Genomic DNA, 17,051 nt, shown 5'->3' with positions numbered 1-17,051 from the left:
ATCCAGGACCCGGTCTTACAAAAAAGTTACTCCTCATTTTTCGTGTGTTGTCGTATGAAAGTGTCACTTTCTGCTCGTTACATGAATACAGTCTTTTCAAAATAAACTTCTGTCTTTATACAAAACTGCTGAGTTAGGTTTAGACAACGCAGTACAGTAATAGTCTACCACAGTATTATATTGTATTCTATTATGTATACAGTATACTTTCCCAGTACAGCTATATATACACATTCTGTATTATCACCTCCTCACTCTTCTATGTCTTATGTTATGGATTATTATTTTTGCTTTCATTTTCCTTGTTTACATGTTGTTATGGAAGCCCATTCCCGAAAGCAAAAAAAAAAAAGAAATCCACCCAAAAAGATAAAAAAAAGTTTATGATGTTTTTTTTTAATTTTTTTAATTTTATTTAACCGGAAAAAAAGTAATAAAAAATAAAAAAGATCATGATGTTTTTTTAAATTTTTTAATTTTATTTAACCGGAAAAAGGTAAAGAAAAACAAAACCATCATGATCTTTTTTTTCGGTTAAATAAAATGAAAACACATTTTTCTTTTTTTTTGCTGGCAGGAATGGGCTTCCGTTTTTTGTAGTCTGTGCACGTATGACAGATACAGAACGTGTCTGTCTACGGTGCCCGGAAACAGCGGCAGAGTGAGACCTCTTCGTCCTCCTCCGCCGCCTCCTCTCTGCTCTGTGTTTTAGGAAACGTGGCCTTACTGCAGCATCACCGTTGTATATGAATGAGAAACACACCTCCACCCGTCCGTCAGTCTCTCTGCCGCCGCGTCAGTGCTACCCTGTCTCTGAAGAAGAAGAACCATGGCTGAGACGGAACATGCCCCTGATCCCTCCGCCGTCCTGGACGCCCTGAACGCCACGGACTCCAATGGGACCGAGGCGCTCAACGCTACGGTTAAGTTCGTCGCCTCTCCGGAGGGCACGGCGCTGGCATACGGCGGTCTGGTGTTCATGGCGCTGCTGCCCATCTTCTTCGGAGCCCTGCGGTCCGTCACCTGCTCCAAATCTAAGGTAACTTAGAACGGACCTCGGTGATGCGGTTTCACTTCGAACCCGTCTGTTGTTGGCTATCCGTTAGCTATCCGTTAGCTGAACTAGCCGGTGTTCAGCTAACGGTTAGCTAGTTCGGCTAACGGCTAGCTAGTTCAGCTAACAGCTAGTTAACGGCTCGATGCCGTCTCAAACGTCTTAAATATAATTTCCTCAAACTAAAATATTTCAAAAGCCCAGGCTACAGACACATGAAGCTTTATATTTATTAAACTTATTCACTAATTTGATTTAAATTTGCCAGAAATAAAGGTAGAACTGACATTACAGCTGTTAGCATTTTTTAACCGTTATATTCAGGTGACTGACATCTTTTATTTCAACTTGTTGCGCACAAATATTCTCTGTTGTGGAGTTTTATTTCAGGGTCTTCTTATAGGGCCCCCCAAAACAGAACTATTATGGATTTGTCTCGTGTATCCAGGTGTTTGTTTACCTGTCGTCACACTGTTTACCTGTAGTCACACTGTTTACCTGGCTGAGGAGTAGGGCCTGAAAACAGTCACGTGTGTGTGTTAGAGTGACGTGTACCAGAGTGGATTTATTTGCACTCTTTTGGGGGGTTTGTTTTTTTGGTGCACATGCGCAGTTGAGCTTTAGGTAACGGTTTAAACAACCCAACCCCTCCCACATCCTCTCTGCAGCCCGGAAGTGATGATGTTTCACTAACATGACGTGTGGTGGAAAAGTACATTTACTCAAATACTGTACTTCAGTATAATTGAAGGTACTTGTACTTCATGTAACTTTCTACTTCAGCTTTCATTACTTTGCAGATTATGACGTGTAAAAATGAGCTCCAGCTGCAACCTAACATTATAATCAGTTCTCAGCATAAAGAGTACGCTGACTTTAAGTATATTTTGATGCTAAATACTGTGTTTGAATGAAGGACTTTTACCTGTAACAGCTTTAACACTGTAGTATTGCTACTTTTTAACATTTAACTGGTCCTGAACCAGTCTCAGTCTAGTCCTGATCCTCTATATGATCTTCCCTCTGATGGTCTCGTTTACTGATGGAGGTCTTCATAGAGGATCAGGACTAGACTGAGACTGGTTCAGGACCAGTTAAAAGTTCACTTTTAAGTGAAAGTAGCATCACTTCTTCCTCCGCCTTCTTAAAGAGGACAAATATCACGTCACCTCAAAATGTTTTTATAAATGTAACAACAAGCACCTTAAAACGTCTCTAATGTATTCATAGATTTAATGTATTCATAGATTTAATGCAGCATTAACAGGATTTGGCAGTAATCAGACCATCATTTATCTGAAGGAGATTTGACTGTAGCTCTTATCTTCTGAAGTATTATTTCATTCGTGCCGCGTTCATCGCGTTTGGTGTGAACACGCCGTTATTGAGTGGCGTAATAATCGTGCGACACAACGAATCGATAATGCCAACTCTTTTAATAATCGATTATCGATTCGTTGTTGCAGCCCTAATCAGATGACACGGTTACACGTTTCAATACATTTGATTTAAATGCTCTTTTTTTTAATATATGGAGAGGAACGTGTTCTAGCTGACCTAATTACATTACATTTGAATCCACTAGTTTACAGATTGCTGCCAGCGTTAGAAGTTGAATTGGCTGCTAACTCATTTTCACTGCCGGCTGTGTCGGTGATGGTGGTTTTGGTGGTTTTGTTTCCACCTCGTGAGTCTGTTGGTGAGTCATCATGGTAACATGCGTAGCAGGACGTTTACAGGACTGCAACGGGTGTTTATTTTGTTGCCATTGATTTAACAGATAGATTGGATGTACGGTGGCCAGCAGGGACCACATTTGAGAAAATGCCAAAATAAAAAATGGGTATTGTTGTCTCATGTGTAACTGGGTTTGAATCCAGCTCCTGAACCTTGTTATTCTTCATCTTCTCGCCTCCTCTTCATCCTTCCTGTCTCTCTCTCTTCTGTCAGCCATCTTTATAATAACACCTTTAATCATTCAAACTGTTTCGCTCTCAGAATTCAACAATGACGATTTGTTTCCTGTTGATTTTTGGGCTCTGCTTCCTGTCCTCCTCTTTGTTTGCCGATCTGATCCCTCTCTCTCCCTGTCTGTCTGTGCACATCTGTCTGTCTGTCCGTCTGTAGGAGCTCGGAGAAAATGAATACGATTCTGGGTTCAGAGTGAGTATGAGAGCCGCTTGTTCACAGCACTAACACATCAGTGAATGCACGAACACTGAAGGAGTTTAACATGGAGTTCACTTACTGTCAGTGAGTCAGGAGGGGTCTGTTCACTACCTGCTCAGGTACTCTGTTCACTACCTGCTCAGGTACTCTGTTCACTACCTGCTCAGGTACTCTGTTCACTACCTGCTCAGGTACTCTGTTCACTACCTGCTCAGGTACTCTGTTCTCTACCTGTTCAGGTACTCTGTTCTCTACCTGTTCAGGTACTCTGTTCACTACCTGTTCAGGTACTCTGTTCACTACCTGTTCAGGTACTCTGTTCACTACCTGCTCAGGTACTCTGTTCACTACCTGCTCAGGTACTCTGTTCACTACCTGCTCAGGTACTCTGTTCACTACCTGCTCAGGTACTCTGTTCTCTACCTGTTCAGGTACTCTGTTCACTACCTGTTCAGGTACTCTGTTCACTACCTGTTCAGGTACTCTGTTCACTACCTGTTCAGGTACTCTGTTCACTACCTGCTCAGGTACTCTGTTCTCTACCTGTTCAGGTACTCTGTTCACTACCTGTTCAGGTACTCTGTTCACTACCTGCTCAGGTAGTGGAGCGTTTAGCATCTAAAGAAACAGATAGTTCACTCATACTTTATAGTTCGTTTAAACTATTTGAGGCAGTTTTCAAACAAAAACCTGTATTTTTACTGGTGTGTCACATAACTCACGAGGGTTTGAAAGAACAATTAATTGAAGACGGTGCTCTACTTTTTAGTGCTGCAACAAGGATCCTCTTCCTCCTTCTGTCCTTGTCTCCTCTTTCATTTATCTTTTCTTTTTTTTCTCACATCTGTTTCTTTCCTCCTCTCCTCTGTCCCACTTTCTCTCTCTGGGGGGAGTAGGAGGAGGAGAATATGTAGTTGAGTGTTGAATTAAAGTGACTCTTGTGGAAACTGCCTGCTTTTATTCTCGGTCTTCTTCAGACTGTTGTGATTGATTTGAGGGAGACTTCTGACCCTAAACATCTTTATTTGTTCCCTGCGCTGTCCTGACGTATTGTGGCTACACACATCTCTCCATGGAGTGTTGTGTGAAGGTCACACTCAGGTTTTATTCTGATTAAAACACGTGTGCTGATAATCCTGTTTTATCATCTTTGAGCATGTGTACGGCTCATTCAGAATGAGGTTTTTAATGCAGTTTGTAACACACTTTACGTTTGGAGAAACACACCTACTGTTAAACATTATGAAGGACTTGGATATCAACAGTCTTTTCTTTTTATATATCTCAACGCCGACCTTTTTCAATAAGTAAGTGAAGAGGGAGGCTGTGTTCGCAAGTGGAACATCTTGTTAACTGGAATATTAGTGTAGTATATGTTTTCATTAGTCATGTAAACAGATCAGTAGGATGATTGTCCTAGGAGTGACGTAGAGAAAGCATCCCCTGCTTTATGGTCTGTGTGACTCTAAATGGACCATCATTTACTAAATGAACATCATGCTGTATTGAAGAAGACTTGAAACTAGAGATTGAGACCATAAACTCATGTTTACAATGTTTACTGAGGTAATAAATCAAGAGAGAAGTAGAGTCATTTTCTCAAAGACTTCTATACAACCAGAGGAGTCGCCCCCTGGTGGACACTAGAGAGAATGCAGCTTTAACACATGAAGCTCTGGCTTCACTCTACAGACCTGGAGGTTCTAGTTTGTGCTCATATCAGGATTGAACTTGGTCCGTTTCGTAGTTTCACTGACTGATATGGAGGTTTTTTTTAATTTTTTTTTTTTTAACATTAACACTGAAAGTTACAACATCGCTCTCTAGAGTGACACACTTAGCTCTCTGTATTTATGTCTCCTCCCAGAATGCATCAGACATGCCTGAAACGATCACCGGTCGAGACGCAGCGAGGTTTCCCATCATCGCCAGCTGTACTCTGTTTGGGCTCTACCTCTTCTTCAAGGTAACAACGGGGTTTCCTCACCCTTACTCCAGGGGCCTCATGCAGAGAGGGTTTGGACGAACGCGTCCACAACACTCAGAGTAACGTGTGACGTGTGTTCTGATGCAGGTATTCTCACAAGAGTACATCAACATGCTGCTGTCGGTCTACTTCTTCGGCCTGGGCGTCCTGGCTCTGTCTCACACCATGAGGTAAAGCAACACACTGATGTAGGAGAAGAGAAATAAGAAAAACAAGCAATGTCAATTCATTGTACCGATGGGTGGTAAAAATCAATACAGCGTGGAATCATGATATTTTAATGTTTTGTATCAATGTGTTTAAGAGAGAGAGAGAATCTTGCCACTCTATAGTAACATAACAGTGTCGTGATTATACCGTATTGTGACTTATTGGGATATCGTGACTTAGCTGTCGTGATGATATCGTATCGTATTGAAGTAGGTGATTAACTCTTTGTTCTTGTTTCTGTCTCTCAGTCCTCTGATGTCCAGAATCTTTCCCGAGTCTTTCTCAAACAAACAGTACCAGCTGCTCTTCACTCAGGGCTCCGAAGAGTCCAAAGAAGGTGAGAGATCCTGTTTACTGAGGAGACGTAGTGTTTTACATCTGCGCCGATCAATCGGCCACCTGACTGTGATGTCATGTAGTTTGTGTGGAAGAAGACGTAAAGCTCCCAATTTGTAACATCTGCAAGTCCAAAATAATCCGTGGAAGAGCCACATTAAAAACATTTGGAACAACTTTGAGATTTGTTTGAGTGAGAGAACGTCTTGTAATGTAATTGTCAACGTTTTGTTATGAACTTACAGATAGATTTAAAATTTTTCGAGAAAGAAAAGTGACAATAAAGAGTTAGTGTGCTGACCGATAACATCAATCTCTCCGTCGCTCTGCAGAAATACTGAACTATGAGTTTGACACCAAGAACCTGGTGTGCCTGATCATCAGCACCGTGGTGGGAGTCTGGTACCTGGTGAAAAAGGTAACGCCTCACCAGTTCACAGGAGAGTTAAGGGTTAAACGACATCATCGGCTGTTATTATTATCAACTGTCCTGCTGAGAGCAGATGTCATATTACGGTTTCTATGATGTCACTGCACTGGATAGCCAGTAACCTGTCTGTTCTGTGACATCACAGCACTGGATAGCCAGTAACCTGTCTGTGTTCTGTGACATCACAGCACTGGATAGCCAGTAACCTGTCTGTGTTCTGTGACATCACAGCACTGGATAGCCAATAACCTGTTTGGTTTGGCGTTCGCCCTGAACGGAGTGGAGCTGCTCCACCTGAACAACGTCTGTACCGGCTGCATCCTGCTGGGGGGGCTGTTTGTCTACGACGTCTTCTGGGTGAGACGATTTTTTTTTTTTAACACGCATTCAGTTAAATAAATACATATTGTAATCTATTTTATTGAGTCGCCTTTTAGCGAATGAGTTAATTTAAGTTCTCCCTGGTAAGCAGTGATGCGGTGCACACTGTATGTGTAGGACTTTTATTGTGAAAGGTAAAAACAGAGTAAAGCAGTATGCGCTGTTGTTGTGAATAATAAGCCTGTTTTCTATAAATACATTTTCCAAAAGTCTGTGTTGCTGCACATCAGATATCTATCTATCTATCTATCGCACCACAACATCTGTGTTCTGATTGGTTCTCTCTGCAGGTGTTCGGCACCAACGTCATGGTGACGGTCGCCAGGTCCTTTGAGGCGCCGATCAAATGTGAGTACGTGAGATCGGCGGTCAGAGTGTGAATGCTCTTCTCCGAGTGACGCGTGGTTCACTCGTCTCCTCTCTCCTTAGTGGTGTTTCCTCAGGACTTGCTGGAGAGAGGACTTGATGCCAGTAACTTTGCCATGTTGGGTCTGGGAGACATCGTCATTCCGGGAATCTTCATCGCTCTGCTGCTGCGCTTTGACGTCAGGTAACGCCACCTTCTTCTTCTTCTTCTCTCGTCTCTTCTTCTTCTTCTTCTTGTCTCTGGTCTCCCTTCTTCTTCTTCTTGTCTTCTTGAGGTAGATGTTAGGTTTTAACGTTTCCTTATGATCCTATTTCTTCCTGCAGCCTGAAGAAGAACAGCAGGACGTATTTCTACTCCAGCTTCCTGGCCTACATCTTTGGACTGGGCCTCACCATCTTCGTCATGCACACCTTCAAACACGCACAGGTACGAGTCACCGGTGCTGACCTTCACCCTCTGGACTGTAACACGAAGTCCTCCATCTCTATGAAACACAACCATCACAACTACAAGTAGAGAGAATAGAACACGTCTTTAGTGCAGAACAACACCGTTATGACGTCAATCAGAAAAAAGAAAGTTGAATTATTTTAATTTATTTTACACAAATTGGCAAACAATAGAATCTATAAATCCAACATGTTTCAAGTGTTATTAATGTAGGAAAACAAACATGGAGTCTCTCTCTCCTCTCCTCTCCTCTCCTCTCTCCTCTCCTCTCTGCCCTCTCCTCTCTCCTCTCCTCTCTGCCCTCTTCTCTCCTCTCTCCTCTCCTCTCTGCCCTCTCCTCTCTCCTCTCTGCCCTCTTCTCTCCTCTCTCCTCTCCTCTCTGCCCTCTTCTCTCCTCTCTCCTCTCCTCTCTGCCCTCTTCTCTCTTTCCTCTCCTCTCTCCTCTCCTCTCCGCCCTCTGCCCTCTCCTCTCCTCTCTGCCCTCTGCCCTCTTCTCTGCCCTCTTCTCTGCCCTCTTCTCTCCTCTCTCCTCTCCTCTCTGCCCTCTTCTCTCTCTCCTCTTTCCTCTCCTCTCGCTCTCCTCTCTCCTCCCTCTCTCCTCTCCTCCTCTCTCCTCTCCTCCTCTCTCCTCTCCTCTCCTCCCCTCTCCTCTCCTCCCATCCTCTCCTCTTTCCTCTCCTCTCGCTCTCCTCTCTCCTCCCTCTCTCCTCTCCTCCTCTCTCCTCTCCCCTCTCCTCTCCTCTCCCCTCTCCTCTCTCCTCTCCTCTCTCCTCCCCTCTCCTCTCCTCCTCTCCTCTCCTCACCCCTCCCCTCCTCTCTCCTCCTCTCTCCTCTCCTCTCTCCTCTCCTCTCTCCTCTCTCCTCTCTTCCTGTAGTTCAGTCAGAGTTCCTCTCTTGTGGTCACATGACTGTTGGTCTCAGATGAGTCAATCATGACGTCATAGTTTCACACTTTAATGTTTTTACACCATCATGTTAAAGTGAACTCTTTATTAGAGGAAACATTTATAATGAAACATGGAGAATAAAATGTTTTTGATGAAATATAAATTTAAGCTTCGTTTTGGTTGTTTTCTGACTGAAGCGTTCGTCACATATGATGTGTTCAAGGACCGTCGGAAAGATTAAAGTGTTACAATGTTTGAGAAAAAGTCAATATAAAATATCAATGTTGAACTATTTATATTTATACAACCTCTGCTCTGTGTTCAGCAGCCTGAAGTTAATTTGCCCTCTCTACCTGTCTGTCTCTCTACCTGTCTCTCTCTACCTGTCTCTCTGTCTGTCTCTACCTGTCTGTCTCTCTGTCTGTCTCTACCTGTCTGTCTCTACCTGTCTGTCTCTACCTGTCTGTCTCTACCTGTCTCTCTCTACCTGTCTGTCTCTACCTGTCTGTCTCTACCTGTCTGTCTCTACCTGTCTGTCTCTACCTGTCTGTCTCTACCTGTCTGTCTCTACCTGTCTGTCTCTACCTGTCTGTCTCTACCTGTCTGTCTCTACCTGTCTGTCTCTACCTGTCTCTCTCTACCTGTCTGTCTCTACCTGTCTCTCTCTACCTGTCTGTCTCTACCTGTCTGTCTCTACCTGTCTGTCTCTACCTGTCTCTCTCTACCTGTCTCTCTCTACCTGTCTGTCTCTACCTGTCTCTCTCTACCTGTCTGTCTCTACCTGTCTGTCTGCAGCCCGCTCTGCTCTACCTGGTCCCGTGCTGCGTGGGCTTCCCCGTCCTCGTGGCTCTGCTCAAAGGAGAAGTCACGGAGATGTTCAGGTGAGTCACGATGATGATCATTAAGACTTCAAATGTAAACATAATGAAAATATTAAAAAATCCATTTTTACCTACGCTTAATGGTCCACGTCTGTCAACGTCTCACAGCCGATTGGTCGGTTTAGTGATCACATGGTTTGATCCTTTCTGCTCTGTGATTGGACGGCAGAAACAGGAAGGACTGCGTCTGTCATTTGAGTGAAATGTGATTTATAAAAGTGTTTAGAAACCGGAAGAGAAACGACATAAATTATCAAAAATACAGAACACGAGAAAATAAAGAGAGAAAAAAGAAAAGATGGCGGCAAGAAATGTTTTCGTCTCCTTCGTCAGACTAAAATCCTCACGAACCAGAAACCCAGAAACAATCCGTCTGCTCGTCTGCTATGAGAAGTGGAAACGTTGCATCACATTTCTGTGAGCTTGTAATGTTCAGACTGTCGGACTCGTCTCTTCATCCTCTTCATCATCATCATCATCCTCTCCTCCTCAGCTCTCTTCCTCCTTTTTTCTTTTTTTTCTTGCCATGATCTCAGCTCCGTCACCACCTCCTCTCTTCTGTCTCTGTCCGCCTCATCCTCTCCTACTCCTCTGTCCTCTCCTCTTTGTCCCCTTCTCTCGTCCTTTGTCCTCTCCTCTTTGTCCCCTTCTCTCGTCCTTTGTCCTCTCCTTTGTCCTCTCCTCTTTGACCCCTTCTCTCGTCCTTTGTCCTCTCCTCTGTCCTCTCCTTTGTCCTCTCGTCCTCTCCTTTGTCCTCTCGTCCTCTCCTCTGTCCTCTCCTTTGTCCTCATGTCCTCTGTCCTCTCATCTCTCTATATTTTAGCATGAGATCTCTTTAGTAGCTCTAAACTTTAGAGTTTAAGATTCAAACTTAAACATTCTCTCTTTCTCTCTTTCTCCCCCCCTCCTTTTTTCTTTCATTTTCATCACCCTTCTTCTTCTTCTTCTTCTGTTCTTCGTCGTCGTCGTGTCCCCCCCCCCCCCGGTCAGCTATGAGTCATCAGTGGAGCTCCTCCCCGTCTCTCCTCGGCTCACTTCCTTCCCAACCGTCAGCGGCTCGCCCGCCAGCCTGGCTAGCTCCATGGACGCCTTCTCCATGGCAACAAGCTCCTCCCCCCGTCACAGACGTTTACGGCCCACCCCCATGTAGAGGCCCCGCCCCTCTCTATATAACTCCTCCCCCCCCACCCTCCTGTCTCCCCTGGGCAGGTAATCAGCCCCATAAAAATCATCTCAACACATTCATTAGAAATAATTACAATGTATTTATTTTTCTGTGCAAAAGTGACATTTTAAATAAATTATTTATTTTTATATATATATATATATATAAAGAACATTTTTGAACTAGGGAGAGAATTCTCCTCACGGTTCTTATCAGATAAGATTAATTTAAATGTTTCACAATAAAAGCTTCCTTGTTCTGAGATGAATCCACTAGAGTGCCGCAGGGCTTTTATTTTGAAAGTGTTTGTGTTCGCGGCTAAATGCCGTAATCGAAGATGTTCAGCTTCAACACTAAAATATGACCAAATATGTTTATCGGTGAATTATTAATAAATGCGTTTCTAATATAAAAATAAAGCGGATTTTCTGGTTTGTATTCAGTTAATCTGTGATTTGCTTTAATGAAGACGTGAATAAAGTTCTGCTGATTGATAATGAAGACAGTTGTTCTGATGATGATTTTGTGTCTTCCTCCTCTTCCTCTCCAGGTATGAGGAGACTCCTCCTGAGGACACAGACTCGGAGGTTAAAGAGGACTCAGAAACAGAGAAGAAGGACCAATAGCCCCCCCTCCCCCCGCCCCCCCCAGCCTGCTGCCACCACATCATTTCACTGAAGCCCCTCCCACCGGTGGGGGGGCTTAGCCAGCGTCGTTTGTCTCTGAAGGAAGGCCCCGATTAGTTACTTGGGTTGTTTTTCGTGACAACAGATCGGATGGTTCTTCTCTCAGCTGCTCTCACAGGAGCCTTCATCCCACCGAGCGTCGTCCTGGTTCTACGTTTCATAAAGTTTAACTGAATGTGTTTAATCTGAACACCTGGAAGCATCATGAACCTCGTCCTCTTGTGTGTTTGCAGCTCGTCGGCTCCGATGGACCAGAAACCGTTAAGTGTGTTCAGACCAAACGCAGAGACGAGTTTTACACTCGCGTTCTTCAAATCCCACATTTTTGTGGCGCTAATGTTAGTGCCGACTGTAGTTACGTTCAACCAACAGTTTGCGTTTGGTCTGAATACAGCTTTTCAGACTCCCACTGTTTGAAGGAGCGTTTTGATTTAAACAATTAGAAAAGAACTCGAACTTGATTAAACAAGCTTTGTGTTTTAACGTCCTTCCTATAAATCCTCTCCAGTGAATCTGAGCTCGTACCACACGCTTTCTTTACTTCCTGCTTTTATTTTGGCGCCGCTCGTTCTGCCTTCTCACATCAGTGTTTTCAGTCTTGTTTTACTTTGTTTTATTGTTTCTTGTTGAAGGCCAGAATTTTAAGAGCACGAATCCCTGATGGACTGATTGTATAACGTTCTGGCCTGTGAGGAGTAAAGGGAGGAGGAGGAGGCAGGACTGAACCTCCTGCGCTGATCATCTTCCGGTCCTCGTACTCAGATCTTATTGGTGGAGAGGCTGCGAGGGGGCGGGGCCCCCGTGGCCCCTTTCATCCAATAGGCTGTGAGAATGAGGGAGCTTCCTTTTTTTTTTTCTTCCAAAAAGCATTCTCAGTGTTGATATAATTGTAAACTGAATTTTTTGTTTTTATTAGATTAGAAAGTCATGAAATCAGAGACGGATTTGATAAATTACCTAAAAACCTTTTTGTCATGAAAAACATTTCTGGACTGAAACAAATGTGAAGCTCAATAAATTCACCTGAAGCTGATCTTCTGTCACTTGGACTTATCCTCCTGCACACCTGTAGGTGACGCGTCAACGATCCAAGTCCGAATACGTAAAAAACATGTCAAAAGCTAGAAGTCGTATATCTGATGTTCATGGACTACTTCTGCAACGTGTGACTCAAAAGAGACGTAAAATAATCAAAATAATCAAAATTGAAGCAGCAGAAGACGAGATGTCCCGAATACAGCTCAAGTTACAAAAGCTTCTGGAAAATACATTTCCCATAATGCACATTTGACACAGAATTTCAAAATAAAAGTTCAAATTTAGAATGTAAGTAAATTTGAAAGAAAAGTCTTCTTGGATTTTAAATATAAATCTAACTCTTCAAAGTAAAGTATCACATTTTATATACATTTATATTCATTAATGGCATTTGCGGAACTAATTAGAATTGAAAGTCTCTTTAGGACACCGTGCAGTGTTCACAAAGGTTTGGTGTGTTTTCATAAAATATCTTTAACTTCTGGGATGCTGAGGAAAAGAAAACCCTCCGACTGGTCGTGTTCAGCCTCTCGTTGTTCTCGATGTTAATCGATGTTGCTTTATTAAGAGATGCACCGTTTTGTATTTTGATGTAAAAGAAGAAGAAATAGAAGTTTCACGCTCATGTTCAGCTCAGTAGCCCCTCGTCGTTTTAAATATACCTGAAACGTTTTTCTTTGTCTTTCTGTCTCTGGTTGAATTTGTGCAGGAGGTCGTTGTTACGGCTCCGACTATCTATTTTATTTGCAATAAACTTTTTTGGTGTTTTGATCACCGTATCGAGAAGCATAACTCTGAGTCAGTCTGGTTCTTTGATGCTTAAATCCAGTGTTTCCATCACCAGCTAAACTAAAATGAAATAGCACTTCTTAATCTTATTACTCTGAGACTGTTTCGACATGTTTTTCCAGATAAAGACTCTTTTCTTCAGTATAACCGAGATTTAACGTAAAGTGTTTAGAGAACAGCAGGGGAGCTGGAATAGATCCCTGAGGAACTCCACGATTAACATGTATGACACATCAATAGTTTTAATATATGCAACTGAATATCTAATTATGGTGTTTAACCTCTACTGAATAAATTAAAATACGCTGTGGTCAATATAACAAGGATTTCTTAAGACAAAAAAGAAAGTGTCCAATATTTAGAAAAGAACATTCTTGGTTTAAGAAAACTGCAATAAATCAATCAGCCAAGTGTGACGGTGTAATCGAGAGGTAACATTCATAAAATATCCAAACGTAGCCCGAACATTATAACACTCGATGCATTGCTCACTTATTTATTCATTATTTGTTTATTTAGATGCAAGTGTGTTGACCTTTTGACATTAGGCTTTTATTCTGAAAACAGATTAAAAGTATAAAACAATTTTAGCTTGCTTTATCCTTTTGTTTAACAATTAGTTTATTTACTTAATTATTTAGTAGTTTTAGGGGTAAAAGTAATTTTTCTGACATATTTCTGCGCTCAAGATGAGACAAACTTATTCTGAAGTAATATTGTTTGCTAATTTAGTCATTTGTTTATTTAGATGCAAAATTACGCTTTGACCTTTTGACATTAGGCTTTTATTTTGAAAGAAATACCAAATAAATTGCAGCCGCTATATTTGTTTATTTACTTAATTATTCATTAGTAAATTTTTTCCCCAGCAAAAAATAAATAAAAAATGGAACTATTATTATTTTTATTTTTGTATTATTATAATTAATTATTTTTTATATTTATTTTGTGTTTGTTATGGAAATGAGTTTCCATAGTCTGAAGACATTTATTCTGAAAATAAAAAAAAACGACTACCCGGATGTGGTCTCTCTTACTTCCGGCTGCCGGTGGAGGCGGAACTAAAGTGGAGAGAGACTCTTGTGTCCACAGCGGTTACTAGCTCGCTGCTAGCTCTGTTAGCTTCTTCCTGCCTGTGTGTGTGTGTGTGTGTGTCTTTAGCTCTTTTAGTTTAAAATGGGAGAAGCAGACGTGACGCTGAATCAACCCGACGAGAAGCCTCCAGACTCCGGCCTGGGTCCCGGAGAGGACTCGGTGGTCTGGAGCCACGAGGTGGAGGTCTGTCTGTTTCACGCGATGATCGGACACAAACCCGTCGGTAAGAAAGGAAGCTAACGTTCGTTAGCCTGTTAGCTTCAAGGAGCCGTTAATAACGGCCGTTTTGACCCACAGTTAAGTTTGTCAAACTGAGGGTCGCGGACTCTTCTTTGACTCTTTAAAGGGGGTCCATAAAATTATATATTTTAGTATTTGTGGTAGTTTTAGATGTTTATTATGACGTCATTTAGTTTGAAGTGATTACCAACAACAACAACAACAGATCTCAATCGTATACATAACGCTTATAGCTAACGTTACTAATACTACCTAAGATATCCAAAAGTACTGCGATCCTTTACTGAAGTAAAAGTACAAATACCTCCATTACTATACAAGTCCTGCTGTTCAAAATGTGTTCTTGAGTAAAAGTTTAGAAGTATGTACTTAAAGTATTAAAGTAAAAGTACTCATAATGCAGAAGTGTTGTATTTTTAATATATTCTGTTTTTTGTCAACAACAAATACATTTAGTGCAGAATAACAGTTATAATAAAAAATACACAAGTTGAATTTCTTTGATCATTTATTTTACAAAAACAACAACACTGGAATCTAAATATCCCACATGGTTCAAGTGAGACTATATATATATATATATATAGTCAGTGTCTCCTCTCTTGTGGTCACATGACTGTTAGTCTCAGATGAATCAATCATGACTTGATCATGATGTTTTCTTAAAACAATCGTCAAAACTACACGTTCATCAGCCAGAAGCTGTGAAATACGTCATTATTGTCAGATTTGCATCTTTCCGACGGACATTGAACACATCATGTTCCATCAGAAAAGTTTATCACACTGTGTGTAGTCTGGACCCAGTGAGTGTAACTCTCTCTCTCTCTCTCTCTCTCTCTCTCTCTCTCTCTCTCTCTCTCTCTCTCTCTCTCTCTCTCTCCAGGAGTGAACCGTCACTTCCACATGATCTGCATCAGAGACAAGTTCAGTCAGAACATCGGCCGGCAGGTTTCCTCCTCCGTCATCTGGGATCATCTGGGGACCATGTACGACATGCAGGCCCTGGTGAGGACACACACATATATACACGCACACACACACACACACATATATGTTTGAGCATCAGCTGAGCATCTCTCTCTCTCTGTGTGTGTGTGTGTGTGTGTGTGTGTGTGTGTGTGTGTGTGTGTGTGTGTGTGTGTGTGTGTGTGTGTGTGTGTGTGTGTGTGTGTGTGTGTGTGTGTGTGTGTGTGTGTGTGTGGGTGTGTGTGCGTGTGTGTGTGTGTGTGTGAGAGATGCAGCACGAGTCAGAGATCCTGCCGTTTCCAAACACAGAGAAGAGCTTCTCTCTGCCTGATGACATCATCCAGGAGGTGAAAGAAGGTGAGAGGTTTGAAGTGAACTGAGACAAACTAGGAGACGACCTCCAGAGAAGCCAAAGCTTCATGTGTTAAAGCTGCATTCTCTCTAGTGTCCACCAGGGGGCGACTCCTCTGGTTGTATAGAAGTCTATGAGAAAATGACTCTACTTCTCTCTTGATTTATTACCTCAGTAAACATTGTAAACATGAGTTTATGGTCTCAATCTCTAGTTTCTAGTCTTCTTCAATACAGCATGATGTTCATTTAGTAAATGATGGTCCATTTAGAGTCACACAGACCATAAAGCAGGGGATGCTTTAGGGGCGGGGCTACACAGTGATTGACAGGTCTCTACCAGAGACGTATACGGCGTCTCTACGTCACTCCTCCTCAGTCCAGATATGGTCACTTCCTGTTCACTGGTTGTAAAGACATTTCTCTGTTTGTTTAGGGAAGCTGGGCTCAGAGGAGGAGACCAAAGACGAGTTCAGGATGGAGAGAGAACCTCCAGCTACACATGAAGAAGGTACAACTAGTATTTACGTGTTTGTTTGTTTCAGGTCATATTGTTTTCATCATCTAACTTCCTGTCAAACGTCACAGAAAACAACAAGAGGTTTGGTTGGAAACATCCAGATGTTTTATACGTTTTAATATTTTAAATGTTTTGTGTTGATGCTACTTCCTGTCTGTCCCTCTCGTCTCCAGGCAGCAACTCGTCGGTGAAGATGTCGGAGCGAACGAGCAGCAGTCGGGACAAGGAGAGAGAGCGGGACAAGGAGAAAGGAGGGAGTGAAGGAGGAACTGCAGTAGGAGGAGGTGGAGCAGCAGCAGCAGCAGCAGCAGCAGCAGCAGCAGGAGGAGGAGGAGGAGGAGGGGGGGGGAGGTAAGGAGGCCGAGAAGAGGAAGAGGAGTCGAGCGGCCGAGAAGCTGCTGTCGTCCTCCAACCCGGCGAGTCCGGGGGGAGCCAAGAGGAGACGCACCTGAGAGGTGGACAGAGAGAGAGAGAGACAGAGAGACACAGAGAGAGAGAGAGAGAGAGAGAGAGAGACGGCTGCAGTCAGAGTGACAGAAAAATATGAAGAAGAAGAAGAAGAAGAATCTGCCGTCACTGGAGTCAAACCTGCGAGCTGCGTGTCACGTGACCGCCTGATGGCCGCGCTGCCAACAGGCCGGAGGAAGAGGATGATGAAGATGAGGAGGTGGTGGTGGAGGTGGAGGAGGAGGAGGTGGAGGTGGAGGAGGTGGTGGTGGAGGTGGAGGAGGAGGAGGAGGAGGAGGAGGAGGAGCTTGCAGCGTCTTTTCATTGTGTTGTTTTAGTTAGTCTCTTGTGTTCTGTACGTCTCTCTAACAAAGAGGATCAGATCCACAGAGATCCTCTTTATTTATTGTTCTCTTTATTCCACTCGTTCTTCTTCTTCCCAAGTCAAAACCAGGCGCCTACATTACCCACAATGCAACTCGACCGTTCACGCAGAGGTTTTGTTAGTCGAGATGCGACGGATCATAAATCTCAGCACAAAATACAAAAAAGAGTAAATCTAACTTTTAGATCTCTGATTTCTTTTGCCACTGATTTCA

The 17,051-nt window shown here is 42.9% G+C and overlaps 2 protein-coding genes across 4 annotated transcripts; both read left to right on the top strand.

The window, feature by feature from the left end:
- Positions 1–713: 713 nt before the first annotated feature.
- hm13 (histocompatibility (minor) 13) lies at positions 714–12,036 on the top strand. Of its 2 annotated transcripts, XM_079167227.1 has the most exons (12): positions 714–1,039; positions 3,182–3,217; positions 5,091–5,189; positions 5,298–5,380; positions 5,669–5,757; positions 6,089–6,174; positions 6,418–6,543; positions 6,858–6,915; positions 6,997–7,117; positions 7,258–7,360; positions 9,067–9,152; positions 10,868–12,036. In XM_079167227.1, the coding sequence occupies exons 1-12, from the start codon at positions 830–832 to the stop codon at positions 10,941–10,943; spliced, it is 1,173 nt and encodes a 390-aa protein (XP_079023353.1). In that variant the 5' UTR covers positions 714–829; the 3' UTR covers positions 10,944–12,036. The 2 variants fall into 2 exon arrangements, with proteins under 2 accessions (XP_079023353.1, XP_079023354.1); XM_079167228.1 differs by lacking the exon at positions 3,182–3,217.
- A 1,870-nt stretch (positions 12,037–13,906) lies between these two features.
- Positions 13,907–16,666, top strand: mrgbp (MRG/MORF4L binding protein). Of its 2 annotated transcripts, none has more exons than XM_079178882.1 (5): positions 13,907–14,148; positions 15,052–15,173; positions 15,410–15,491; positions 15,922–15,996; positions 16,179–16,666. In XM_079178882.1, the coding sequence occupies exons 1-5, from the start codon at positions 14,007–14,009 to the stop codon at positions 16,358–16,360; spliced, it is 603 nt and encodes a 200-aa protein (XP_079035008.1). In that variant the 5' UTR covers positions 13,907–14,006; the 3' UTR covers positions 16,361–16,666. The 2 variants fall into 2 exon arrangements, with proteins under 2 accessions (XP_079035008.1, XP_079035007.1); XM_079178881.1 differs by having other exon boundaries at positions 15,404–15,491.
- Positions 16,667–17,051: the final 385 nt, after the last annotated feature.

The sequence above is a fragment of the Pholis gunnellus genome, assembly GCF_910591455.1.
Source record: "Pholis gunnellus genome assembly, chromosome: 2".
Lineage (NCBI taxonomy): Eukaryota > Metazoa > Chordata > Actinopteri > Perciformes > Pholidae > Pholis > Pholis gunnellus.
Note: the sequence above shows the minus strand (reverse complement) of the source record. Positions and strands in the feature narration are given on the sequence as shown.

Excerpts from the sequence above, each read along its gene's own strand:
- mrgbp (XM_079178881.1), top strand. The coding sequence starts at position 14,007 with ATGGGAGAAGCAGACGTGACGCTGAATCAACCCGACGAGAAGCCTCCA. Across the intron at positions 14,149-15,051 it reads GATCGGACACAAACCCGTCG|GAGTGAACCGTCACTTCCAC; the intron begins GTAAGAAAGGAA and ends CTCTCTCTCCAG. Across the intron at positions 15,997-16,178 it reads TCCAGCTACACATGAAGAAG|GCAGCAACTCGTCGGTGAAG; the intron begins GTACAACTAGTA and ends TCTCGTCTCCAG.
- hm13 (XM_079167227.1), top strand. The coding sequence starts at position 830 with ATGGCTGAGACGGAACATGCCCCTGATCCCTCCGCCGTCCTGGACGCC. Across the intron at positions 3,218-5,090 it reads AATACGATTCTGGGTTCAGA|AATGCATCAGACATGCCTGA; the intron begins GTGAGTATGAGA and ends GTCTCCTCCCAG. Across the intron at positions 7,361-9,066 it reads ACACCTTCAAACACGCACAG|CCCGCTCTGCTCTACCTGGT; the intron begins GTACGAGTCACC and ends GTCTGTCTGCAG.